General features: G+C 40.9%; 2 protein-coding genes across 8 annotated transcripts in view; one reads left to right on the plus strand and one right to left on the minus strand.

Annotated features, from left to right (window-relative positions):
- Nucleotides 1-120: 120 nt before the first annotated feature.
- Vps29 (VPS29 retromer complex component) lies at nucleotides 121-8,433 on the minus strand. Of its 3 annotated transcripts, XM_008839394.3 has the most exons (5): nucleotides 8,293-8,433; nucleotides 6,561-6,572; nucleotides 3,383-3,574; nucleotides 831-1,066; nucleotides 121-604 (listed from the first exon to the last, which is right to left on the minus strand). In XM_008839394.3, exons 1-5 carry the CDS (start codon nucleotides 8,293-8,295, stop codon nucleotides 487-489), a joined length of 561 nt encoding a protein of 186 aa, XP_008837616.1. In that variant the 5' UTR covers nucleotides 8,296-8,433; the 3' UTR covers nucleotides 121-486. The 3 variants fall into 3 exon arrangements, with proteins under 3 accessions (XP_008837616.1, XP_008837617.1, XP_029422464.1); XM_008839395.3 differs by lacking the exon at nucleotides 6,561-6,572; XM_029566604.1 differs by lacking the exons at nucleotides 121-604; nucleotides 831-1,066; nucleotides 8,293-8,433 and adding exons at nucleotides 7,544-7,607; nucleotides 7,774-8,282 and having other exon boundaries at nucleotides 3,452-3,574.
- Nucleotides 8,434-8,511: 78 nt separating this feature from the next.
- Rad9b (RAD9 checkpoint clamp component B) overlaps nucleotides 8,512-12,690 on the plus strand; it is a 42,954-nt gene continuing 38,775 nt past the window's right edge. For 2 of the 5 annotated variants that reach the window (XM_017799718.1, XM_008839398.2), the window contains exons 1-2: nucleotides 8,512-8,601; nucleotides 10,532-10,602. In XM_017799718.1, coding sequence (XP_017655207.1) covers nucleotides 8,544-8,601; nucleotides 10,532-10,602 — 129 coding nt within the window. In that variant the 5' untranslated portion in view covers nucleotides 8,512-8,543. Of the gene's footprint in view, nucleotides 8,602-8,958; nucleotides 8,977-10,531; nucleotides 10,603-12,690 lie in introns of those variants that run through there. The other 3 variants (XM_017799721.2, XM_029566603.1, XM_017799720.1) reach the window with 3 other exon arrangements.

Raw genomic sequence — 12,690 nt, forward strand, 5'->3', positions numbered from 1 at the left:
TCTCCTGAGTGCTGGATTACAGGCATGTGCCACCACATCTGCTACCTCTTTAATACATCTGCATTTTCAATTGGTTTCTCATTTTTATGTTTTTAAATTGAACACAGGTTTCCAAGAAAGTATAAATGAAAGGTAAACATTTATTACTGGAGAAGAGAAAAATGTATACAGAAAGCCTAGATTCCTTCTATTCATGCACTAGTTTTTGTAATAAAGTCTAAATACCAATTTGGAAGATATTTACAAAGATTAACTTTTTCTAACATGACCATGTACTGTGTAGAGAACTTTTTTATTTTCATAGAAACCATATACTGCAAACTAAATATAGTTTACAAGCTTAGAGCAATTATGTATTAACAGAGAAGACATTTTACTGCAAATATTATAAAAGTGATACAGTTATGTAGCTCTTAAGTGTTTAATTATTTGATCTGAACAAGGGAATGAAAAAACAAACAGGAAATTATCAAGACAGGTCTGGCTTTAAGATTTTTTGTATTCGATTCGTTCTACTTTCACGTCATCTCCAATTAGCTGATAGACATAAGTGACCACTGTAGAAGCCTGGATATCCATTAACACAAATGACGGAATGATATTTCTGGAACAAGAAAAATAATGTCAGTGTTTTGTATTAAAAAGCAACAGCACTATAAAATTTTAATCTACGATAAGTTGCACTCAAGGAGAAATCTGTTACTTGCATATTAAGAAAAGGAATACCAAAAGTTTTAACAAGAACTTATTTACCGTATTTCTCATTTATGAACTGTTACACATATAATTAACTTTACTAAAGCTCCATTCCTACACTGTACACTACTTACGTTTCCAAGGCGTTGTATGCCCCAGTGGCAGAACCTGGGTTAATGTAGAATTTATTTTCATGCTCAAATGCTTCAAATTTGTGTGTGTGTCCTGAGATAAGAATGTCCACATCAAATTGCCTCTGCAACAGGGCTAAGCTAGCCATGTCTCCCCACGGAATAACTTGATGTCCATGGATTAAACCAATTTTGAATTGTCCCACAGTCACAACTTTCTGTTCTGGATAATTCAGATTCTAATACAAGAAATAAGACATAAAACACACACTTTAGAAAAAGTGATACTTAACCAATTTGTTAAAATATTCAAACTCATCTAGGTCTCCAGAGAATACCTCACAACAAATGCACTTATAAAAATGGTTTCTTCTCAGTCTCTAAGGCTGAAACTATGTTTAAAACGTAATTTATTCAATATAAACTGGGTTTTGTCAGGCAACTCCTTTACAGAGTTTATTTCTACAGAATATGTATTCTTCAGGCATGCTTTAAAGAATAATTATTTCTGAGCTTATGAGATGGCTCAGTGGGTTTAGGTGTTTGCTACCAAGCCTGAAATTTTATCCTTGAATTCCACATGGTAGAAGGAGAGAACTGACTCCCACAAACTGTCCTCTGACTCCCATAAGTACCATGCATAAACCACTCCCCACTAAATAAATGCAATTAAAAAAAATTATTCCCCTAAACTTGTGATTTTTCTCAACTTAGGATACATGACCTGTAAACTAGGACATATTGATAGTCATGATACCTATTTTATGGGTGAGGCACAAAGAAACTGAAATAACTTGCCCCAGGTTACATGCCACTAAGTGGTTAAGGTAAGATACAAACTCAGGTAACATGGCTCAAGGGTTCGTGAATCTACCAAATTAGAAATGAAATTTAACACTTAGAAATTGTCTTTAACATAAATAGAAGCCTAGTTTGTATTTTTCAATAAACCAGACCTATATCCTAATAAACACGTAGTTTGTCCTTTCTTATCTCCCTAGACTTTTACCTTCATAGCTTACCCAAACTTTTTATTTTGTAAATATTTTTAAAATTAAGGCCGGATATAGTGGCGCAAGCCTTTAATCCCAGCACTTGGGAGACAGAGGCAGGCAGATCTCTAAAGGAATGCTTTGAAAGCACCAAGTTAAATATTTTTTGAAAAGCTTAAGATTCCCAGAAATAGAAAATAATTTCTTTATACTGGAATCAGATTTATTCTAAATGATACAATACTTGGCAGAGGTCTTAAAAAGTTAATTATTGCTATCATATTAAGGATCAGAAGATAATTTGCCAAAAATCTTATTTAATAACTAATGGACAAAGTTGAAATTAATTTTTTTTTTTTTTTATATTTTCCCCTCACCCAGACAGGGTCTTACTTTGTTGCCTAAGTTGGTCTGGAATTTACTTCATACCTTCAGGTTGTGTGTATAAGGTATATATGAATGAAACATAAAATAATTTCATGTTTAGACCTGGGTCTTATCCCCAATATTTCATTATATATCTGTAAATATTTGCAAAGCTATCAAAGCTAACAGTGCTGCTCCCATCCTATAATTTTATATTTGGGGGAAAAAAATTTGCTTGCATGACATGGACGCACTTACACACGTGCAGGCAATACATTTCATACACACATTAAAAAGCAATAATAAAGATTTACTTTAAAAATTTGCATGATGTTGAAGATTAAACCCAGGGCATTATGCAAACTCAGGTGTTCTGCCAATGAATTACATGTCCAGGCCCTTGGAAACTTTTTTTTTTTTTTTAATATTTTATTATTTTTATTTTATGTGTATGCGTGTATTGCCTGTATGTAAGTAAGTGCACCCGTGTCATGTAATGCCCACAGAGGACAGAAGAGGCAGTCGGATCTCCTGGAATTGGAGTTACAGACAGTTGTTAGCTGCCATGTGGGTGCTGGGATTTGAACCCAGGTCTTCAGCAAGAACAGTCAGTGTTCTTAACTGCTGAGCCATGTCTCCAGCCCCCCTTGGAAACTTTTAAAAGAAAGGAAAAGGTGGGGCTGGAGAGATGGCTCAGCGGTTAAGAGCACTGATTGCTCTTGCAGAGGACCCGGGTGCAATTCCCAGCACCCACATGGCGGCTTTGAACTGTCCTTAACTCCAGTTCCAGGAGAATCCAACACCCTCTTCTGACCTTCGAGGCACTGCACAACACAGGTGCACTCACATACATGCAGGCAATACACTCATACACATAAAATAAAAACAATAAATAAAAATATATTTAAAGCTGGAAAAAAAAGAAAAGAAAGGAAAAGGTTGGGCATGGTGACATATGCCTTTAATCCCAACACTCGGGAGGCAGAAGCAGGGGAATCTCTGTGAATTTGAGGACAGCATGGTCTACACAGCCAGTTCCAGGCCAGCTTAGGGCTACAGGGAGACCCTGTCTCAATTGAAAAAAAAAAAGAAAAAAGATCTTAGCAGTGGAAAAATTCTAGTCTAGAGGATAAAGCTTATGTAAAGAAGAATCAAAAAGGGCAGTAGATGGAATAGATGGAAAGGGAAATACATCACCTCATCAAAATCTCCTCTCACAATATGAACATCACCAGCCAGAGTCTTGAGATAGTCATAACTCTCTTTGGTGCAAAGGTTTCCAGTGCAGAGAATGTGCTGAATCTTTCCTGGTACCAGCAGCTTTTTGAATTTGGCCGGTAAACTGTTGCACCGGTGTGGGATGTGCAGATCTCCTAACACCAACACCAACTTTAAAGTATCAAGGTGAGATAAGACATATTAAACATGATGTCAAAACAACATTCTCTTCCCATGATTCCTTTTTTAAACTTGTCAGAGATTTCAGAACCCAAAAGAGCAGAAGTTATTCCTATAGTTCTATTATATTTCAACAAACAAACATACAGTACACTTCTAAGTCACTCTTATCTTGGATATCAAGGTTTGTGCTATTTTATTTACCAAGAATAAAATCAAGCATTTAAAAATGATTTAAGCCGGGTGTGATGGCGCACACCTTTAAACCCAGCACTCAGGAGGCAGAGGCAGGTGGAGCTCTGCGAATTCAAGGCCAGCCTGGTCTACATAGTGAGTTCCAGGACAGCTAGGGCTACAGGGAGACCCTGTCTCCAAAAAAAAAGACCAAAAAATAATAAATAAATAAATAAATAATAAATAAATAAAGTGATTTATAACCAGGTGTGGGATACATGTCTATAATCCCAGCACTAGACAGACAGAGGCAAGAAGCCTACTGCAAGTTCAAGGAGAGCCTGGTCGACAAAGTTCCAGGCTAGCCACAGCTACATAGATACTGTCTCAAAAAAAAAAAAAAAAATTCATTTAGAGATCTACAGATCACGCTAAATAAAACAAAAATTGCAAAATGAAAAATATATTACTGAGCCCTACAGAATTTGGTATTTTTGAAGAATTACACAGTAAATCATATTTGTGCAACTGTAATGTGTAACCTATTTAGCTACAAGAGGATTTTCAAAAATGAAAAAATGAAATATGCTAGATATGGTGGTTCATGCTTGCAATCCCAGCACTCAGGTGGCTTACAGGACTGCTAAGAGTTCAAGGTAGAGGTAGATGGATCTCTGTGAGTTCGAGGCCAGCCTGGTACATGGCGAGTTCCAAGGCAGCTGGGGCTACAGGGAGACCCTAGCTTTAAAAAAAGGCCTGCCTGGACTACACAGCAAGTAAGTTCCCATTCCATGCTACCAGGGTCACAGAGTAAGACTGTCACACATACACACACACACACACACACACACACACACACACACACACCACCCCTACAAAAGATTAAATTTTAAAAAATGAACAGAAGAGTTAATTTTATAATTTATGCTTACTAGACAGAACTATTTGAAGAACATTACCCAAATTCACTGATTTTGTTACTTCAAACTAATAGCATTACAGGGGTGTTAAGAGCTCATGCTTTAGCGGTTCAATAAATACGTATGTATGTGCTTTTTATAATTTTTGATATCTTTATTTTCCTTAATTGGAATCTTCACTGTCATATTTTTATTACCAGGATAAAAGCACCTGAATACCCACAGGATAAATTTTGAACTTAAAAAAAAAAAATCACAATCTCTTATGTGCTTTAGAGCATTAAACAGAAAAGTTAGTTAAATAAGTGAATTTAGCAGGAGGTAGTTTAGAGCTGAAACAGTCTCAAATGACAAAGTAAAGTCAGAGGCAGGTGGATGTCTTATGAGTTCATCTACATAGGGTGTTCCGGGCCAAGCCAAGGTTACATAGTGAGACCTGTGTCAAAAATATAAATTTTTTTTAAAAGTGCCAATCCTTGCCAGGCGTGGTGGCGCACGCCTTTAATCCCAGCACTCCGGAGGCAGAGGCAGGTAGATCTCTGTGAGTTCAAGGCCAGCCTGGTCTACATAGTGAGTTCCAGGACAGCTGGGACTACAGGGAGACCCTGTCTCAAAAAGACCCCCCCCAAAAAAAGTGCCAATCCTAAGAAATTTAAAAATTGCAAGACTGAACAAAATCATTAAATTTAGTCATTTACCAGAATATTGTTCAAAAGTTCTTTTAAAAATAGTACCTGTCCTCTGAGGAGCCACAGAACTCATTTTTCATGTTGATTAGTACAAGCACTCACATTCTAGACCAGATTTTCCCCATACAGACTTCCCAGTTCATAAATGCACATGTTCTTTAACTGCTTTTCAAGGAATGACTATTTCTTAGTAGCTCATCAAGGAGAGCATTAAATGTTTAATAAAGGAAAACGGTTTTTGTCACAACTTTGTAAATTAAAATTAATCCAAAAAAACCAAAATATGTGAAACTAGAATGATTACTAATACAAGCCTGATTCATCTGGAAACAAAAATAAAAATGATTGCAAAGAAAGGACACAAACAACTGAAGTAACATAAGGCCACAAAATGAACACACCTTGAAAGAGGTTGCTTGATTCTTTCCTTATAGAGTAGTTAGTTTCTGCTGATATTTGTTCAATGACATATACTGTTTCAAAGCAGGTCTTAGTGGACAAGACATTTGAAAGCTAAAAACCACTACAAAGTATCCACCCTTATTGGCAATCAAAGAAAAGTACCTTGATACAGAACAATCTTCATTTTAGAGGGGGATTCCTTCCGATTTGGGTTGAAGTACAGAATTAATGTGGGAAGCTGACAGTTGAGAAAAAGTAAAATAGATTTCTATATTTAAAAAACTCTGAATTCATAAGAGGGTATAAGTCTAGAATGGGTTGAAAATGTTTTGAGACTAAAAATGAACTGTTCAATTGGCATGTACCAGAAAGCACATTAGTGTCAGACCTAAGTTCTACAAGGTGCTACGTATTATCCCCAGGAATATCTAAGACTATTAACACTATAATGCTGTAACTGTATGAATGACCACACAGAAATTAAGGATCCACAGTAGGGCAGAATCTTATGGTTTACTGCTGGTGACCAAGTTATAAGGGAAATACTGTCACAAGACACATGTATGTCAAGGTGTGTCCTTGCCTAAATTCCACACTGACAAATCAAGTTAGACATACAGTAGAGGCAGCAAAAGATTCTGAAAATGGCAGTCTTGTTAAATTCATATGAAGAAATAAAAGCATGGAACTTTGGTTACTTCCTATTGGTAAGATTTTAAAAGGGTGAGAAACCCAGTCAGTAATCAGCCACCCAACCACCACTGTTAGTAGGAGCTAAGAGAAGAAACTTACTCTGTGCCCAGCCTTAGTGGAATGAAGAAGTTGATTGCAGACAGGGGAATGAAAAAAAAGGGTGAAACATGACCGATGTTAAAAGAAAGCAATAAAAATTTTAAAAAGAACAAACAAAAAAACCCATACCAAATAAATATGCAAAAATGGTTAATGATTTCTGAATGTTATGAGAGGAAATGTTAAAAATCAGTTGTGCTGAACACAATTCCAAAAGAAACATTTGCTGTATTTTCAAACATGGGCTAAGCCACACACTGTAAATTTGCCAGTGAACACTGTCCTACTTTTTCTAATCTTGTTTTCCACATTGACTTCCATCCTTCTTGCTTTCCATTCTGTTTACTTTTTATGACATTACATAAAAAAATTACGTGTGTAATTTGGAAAATTACTCAATAATAGATTACAAACTAACATTTTTCTGGATTTTTGGTATCTAGTTATCCCTCAAGTACACTTATTTTAATTCTCTTATGTTTGGGGTTCTAGTAGTGCTGCAGAAAATTATTACTTGTGATAGAGAATATACTAATATGAATACATTATCAAGTGGTGAAAATGTCAACTAAAGATAAAAACAAAAAACACTTATGCAACTAAAACAGGGGTCCACAGACTTTGGATATGGGACAATGTTAAAGGTCTCTCTCCTTTGCCAAATAAAACGTGTTTATAAAAGAACTGATGAAGGCTGGAGAGATGGCTCAGTGGTTAAGAACACTGGTTGTTCTTGCAGAAGACCCGGGTTCAAATCCCAGCACCCACATGGCAGCTAACAACTGTCCATAACTCCAGTTCCAGGGGATCTGACACCTTCTGTCCTCCAAGTGCACTGCACGACATGGGTGCACTTACCTACACGCAGGCAATACACATATACACATTAAAAAAAAAAAAGAATTGATGAATGCTATATTTTCCCCAGTTCTTTCTTTTTCCATATGAAAAGTGATGCATCAGCAGGGCGTGTTGGCGCCCACCTTTAGTACTCACGCTCTGATGACAGGAGCAGGAGGACCTCTGTGAGTTCCCGATCAGTCAGCGCTACAAAGTGAGACCCTAACTTAAGCCTGATTTGTAACGTGCCTTCCCCAGTAGCATGCTGCTCCCTCTATTTTACAGAGAAAGGTTGTAGGGGTCGCAACCGAAGCAGCCTGGAGGAGGGCGAAGAACCAATCAGCCAAAGCTCTCCAATAATACTACAGCGAACCTCGGCCTTCCTCCAAAGCACGCACGTATTCACCCAGTTTTCCCTCAGACCTCCAGGAGTTCACACACCACGAACTTCTGCTTTTCAGCGGCAAGCTCTGCCTGCCCAAGCACATGACATGGATGCGCCTATTCTGGAGGCCGAATGCGGGGTGGACTCCGGCGGCTTCTCGTTCTGCACCCGGCCGGCTGTCCCGGCATGGCCCGGCTCCGGGACCTGCGGACCGCTGCCAAGTAAACGCCGGGCAACACGAAGGCGGTCGCACCCCGTCCCGCCGCAGGCCCGAGGCCTCCCCCGGCTCGCGCGTGCGGATCTCGTGACGGGACGCGCAGCGGACAAGGGCCGGTCCGAGGGCAACGCCAGGCCCGGCCGCATCCTCCCGTCCCTCCCCCATGCCGTCGCCTCAACCGAGCCAGCCGAGGCCTCCGGTCGCCCTCGTCCCCGGCCTCCCCGCGGCTCCCGACGCCACAGCATCCCGACCGACAGCTGGACGTGGGTGGCTGCCACGGTTATGCTCACCATCCTGTCACTGGGTTCCGCTCAGTCGCCACGAACGCCACCACCCTCTTCCTCAGGCTCTTTGGTGACCCGCCCACTTCTTCCACTACCAATGAAACACGAAGTTCACGGGAGACTGCCCGACGGCGGCCCACATGGGACCTTTCCAGTCAGAAAGCAAAGCTGCTCTGTGGAGGAAGCAGTGGGGGCGGGGCAGGGCAGGGAAACGCGCGACATCCGGCAACCTGGTCGCCGAGCCGCGCCTCGCAGCCATGCCCGCTTCTTCTGTAGCTGTGCTGAAGTGCTGGATGAACGGCAGTCAGGTGAAAGGTGGAGCGGCCGTTCTTGCCTTCCCCCGTAGAAAAGGGAAAGTCTAACGTTTCTGGAGTGTCTCCGTCGTCTTCTCATTCTTCCTCTGCTTTTCTGTGCAAGGGCTGAGGAAGTGAAGCGTGGCGCCGCTCACTAGGCCCCGGCGGGCTGCGGATGGGGTGACGGTCCACCTTGTTTTACTTAAGCCTTGTTTTTACTTGAGTGAACATGAAAGGAAACTTGGGGTGATGAGGACACTGTGGGAGAAGCTGGAGAAAAGCAGCCTGAGCTGTATTCGCGACCCCTTCCCGATCCCCATAGCTGCCCTCGTTATGTAGACTAGGCTGGCTTCCATCTCACCGAGTTCCGCCTGCCTCCCTAGTGCGGCGATTACAGGTGTGCGCCACCACGCCTATCCCCCGCCCACTTCCCCTTTTTAAAAATGTATGGCCTAGGGAAAGCTATTAAGTCATTTTGAGGTTTCGGTTCCTCAACTGGAACATGGGACTAATATTAACACCTTCGTTGATAGGATTTGTTGTAAAGAGCTCATAATAAAGTATGGGAGCTATATTGTAAGTAGCCACTTATAAAAGGGAATACTAGGCTGGGGACAGCTCTGGTACACAGCTTGTCTGATATGTGCAGGGCCTTGGGTTCCATCCCCTAGCAGGGGGTGGGGGATGGGGGAACATCAGAACAAATAAAGCATTATTATGGGAATTTGCTTGCAAGAGGACCAATTTTGTTGATTTTTTTAATTCACTAATTCTTCCAATTTATTGAGCTCTTACTATGTATATCAAGAGTATATACTGTATTTCCCAATGTATCATTAGTCTATAAAAGGCTATATGGGGGGCTGGAGAGATGGCTTAGCAGTTAAGAGCACTGGCTGCTCTTACAAAGGACCCTGTATCTGTTCCCAGCACTTAAACATGGTAGCTAACAACCATCCATAATTCCAGTTTCAGGGGATCTGACTCCCTCTTCTGGCCTCTCAGGCATTGTATACATATGATGCACTCATACACATAATATTTTAAAAAATGCTGTATGGATCAATTGAACAATTTAACTCCCAGATAGATTTTAGATTATTTGTTCTAACCTAAACTTGAGAGTCAAATGTTATCAGTTTAAAGGAAATTGTTTAGAAATATTCAGGAAAAAGGATTCGGGACCATTATTTTCAGTTGCATTACATAAATTTGGCAAAATTGTGATTAATTCTTCTCAGGGTCTTGCACTTTGCTTTACATTTAATAGCTCTCTCTTTTTTTTTTTTTTTTCTTTTTTTTTTTTTTGGTCTTTTTGAGACAGGGTCTCCCTGTAGCCCCAGCTGTGTGTGCTGGTGCTCACTATGTAGACCAGGCTGGCCTTGAACTCACAGAGATCCGACTGCCTCTGTCTCCCGGATGCTGGGATTAAAGGCATGTGCCACCATGCCCAGCTAATAGCTCTTGATTCCAAATCAAAATTGGGACCCTTGTGGCTTAACCTGAGCATATGGAAGCCAAGAGGCTGCATGCCATTATAGTATACACAGCCTGTGAATCACAGCAAGTGATAAGCACTTTTCAGAATTTGGCTAAGATCAAGTGTCAAGTGAATGGGAGAGCCAGGCAAAACTGTGTGTTACAAAATAGGTTGTAAAGTTTGGGTAGAGTGGTTGCCAACAATTTCCAAATAACCAGTACTTGGATTGATGAGTAATATCTACAGTACTAAAAACCCCTACTTCAAATTCTCTGGGAATTTGGCACATGTGGTAGGAACTAATTCAGTGGAAGGAAGTCTCAGTTGAAGAATCTGACCTTCAGGAACAAATTGTTCACTTGATCCTACTGTTCTTTATAAATTTATCTTTAGTTCTGTGCATGCCGAAGTAGTACTATGATCTGTTTTGACTGTTATAAAGAATATAAACAGCACCTTTCTTTTTCCATAGTATTCGGGAAAGCAGTACAAACTGTAGCACGAGTGAGTGAAGCTCTGTGGCTAGACCCATCTGAGAAGGGTGTAAGTAAAAGCACTAAAGAGTCAAGTGCACTGGGCCTGGTGGGCATGCCTTTAGTCCCAGCACTCCAGAGGCAGAGGCAGAGGCAGAAGGATTGCTGTGAGATAGAGGCCAGCCTGGTCTACATAGTGAATTCCAGGCCAGCCAGGGCTACATAGTGAGATCCTATCTCAAAAAACAAACAAGCTGGGTGTGGTGGTGCATGCCTTTAATCCCAGCACTTGGGAGGCAGAGGCAGGCGGATCTCTGTGAGTTCGAGGCCAGTCTGGTCTACATAGCGAGTTCCAGGTCAGCTAGGGCTATAGGGAGACCCTGTCTCAAAAAGACCAAAAAATACCAAACAAAAAGTTAAACATTTGACCACATGTTAAAGCAAGAGAAGGTGCTTAAAAGATCTCAGTGCAAGCAAGGGGTGATAAGCCAGGAGTGATGGTAGAACCTCAGCATTCTGGAGCCTAAGGTAGGAGGATCACAAGTTTGAGGCAATCCTGAGTTACAAAGCAAGACCCTGTTAAAAAACAAAATGCCAGTCCAGACTGAAGTTTAATTCAGAGGTTATAATCATCTTTCATCTTTCTTTGTTTTACATATTTGAATATACTTGGAACCTAACCCCTAGCTAATGTGAAAAACCAGAGGGAATCGAATTAGTCCAAAAACCTACTGAAAAATTACACATACAGTATCCCCCCATGAGTCCATGAGTACAGCTGAAGACTAACTACATAACAAGAAACAGTGCCAGACAGGAAAAATCTTCCTTTGAGTTGTTGGCCAGGGTAGCCCAAGAGACTCCCAAAATTACACAGGCTGTTGCCACAGTCCTTGCTTGCCTCCCAGAACTTGATAAGACCCTATTGCTGAAGACAGGATATACTTTGGACACAGGATTTGGAGCAATGGAACTGGAACTGACCTGGAAGCCACCTCCCCTGCAGGCAGCTCTCATAGCTCTGGAGAGCACTACTCAAGCTGGTACATCAACCAATGGTCCAACCCTAGCTTCAAGGCCTAAAAACTACATCACTGACCAGCACAGCAAATGACATTGGTGCAATAGTGGCACTTTTTTAAAAAATATTTTATTTTTATTTTATGTGTATGAGTGTTACCTGCATATATGTGAGTGCGCCGTGTCATGCAATGCCAGGGAGGTCAGAAGAGGGCTTCAGATTCCCCTGGAACTGGAGTTAAGGATGGTTCATAACCTCCATGTGGGTGCTAGGAATCGAACCCAGCTTCTCTGCAAGAGCAGTCAGTGCTCTTAACCACTGAGCCATCTCTCCAGCCCCATCACAAGTATACTTAAAATTCAAAGAATCTGGGGCTGGAGAGTAGGCTCAGTGGTTAAAAGCACTGGTTGCTCTTGCAGAGGACCCAAATTTGGTTCCCAGCCCCAATATGGTGACTAACAACCATCCCTAACTCCAATTTCCAGGGGATTTTATAGCCTCTTCTGGCCTCTACAGGCATTGCACATATGGGTGCACTTACATACATGCAGACAAAACACTCATATCCATAAAAATAGAAGTAATCAGAAAATCATTTGATTCACTGTTTTACTTGGCAAATATCTCTCCTTGAAATAGCCCTTTCTGAGTTCGTTCACATACACACAGGTAAGTGTTGTGCATTGCTGGCCTACCAGGTGTTGTTCTTCATCCTCCTTGTTTTTTCAGATAAAAATTTTTTAAATTTATTATTTTTATTTTATGTGTATGAGTGTTATCCCTACATGTACATAAGTGCACCCATGTAGTGCAGTACCCACGGAGGACAGAGAGGCTGTTGGATACCCTGTAACTAGAGTTACAGACTGTTTTTAGCCACCATGTGGGTGCTGGGAATCAAACCAGGGTTCTCTGCAAGAGCAGCCAGTGCTCTTAACCATTGAGCCATCTCTCCAGCCCCCGAAAAACTTTTGTGGGGCCTGCACTGTTTTTTGTTTTGTTTTAAATTTTATTTATTATTTTTGTAATAAATGTTTTTTGGGGGGGTTCTTTTTGAGACAGGGTCTCCCTGTAGCCCCAGCTGTCCTGGAACTCACTATGTAGACCAGGCTGGCCTTGAACTCACAGAGATCCGCC

Source organism: Nannospalax galili, unplaced genomic scaffold, assembly GCF_000622305.1.
Source record: "Nannospalax galili isolate Female #2095 unplaced genomic scaffold, S.galili_v1.0 scaffold218, whole genome shotgun sequence".
Lineage (NCBI taxonomy): Eukaryota > Metazoa > Chordata > Mammalia > Rodentia > Spalacidae > Nannospalax > Nannospalax galili.

Excerpts from the sequence above, each read along its gene's own strand:
- Vps29 (XM_008839394.3), bottom strand. Across the intron at positions 1,067-3,382 it reads TGAGAGGAGATTTTGATGAG|AATCTGAATTATCCAGAACA; the intron begins GTGATGTATTTC and ends TTCTTGTATTAG. Across the intron at positions 605-830 it reads GCATACAACGCCTTGGAAAC|AAATATCATTCCGTCATTTG; the intron begins GTAAGTAGTGTA and ends TTCTTGTTCCAG.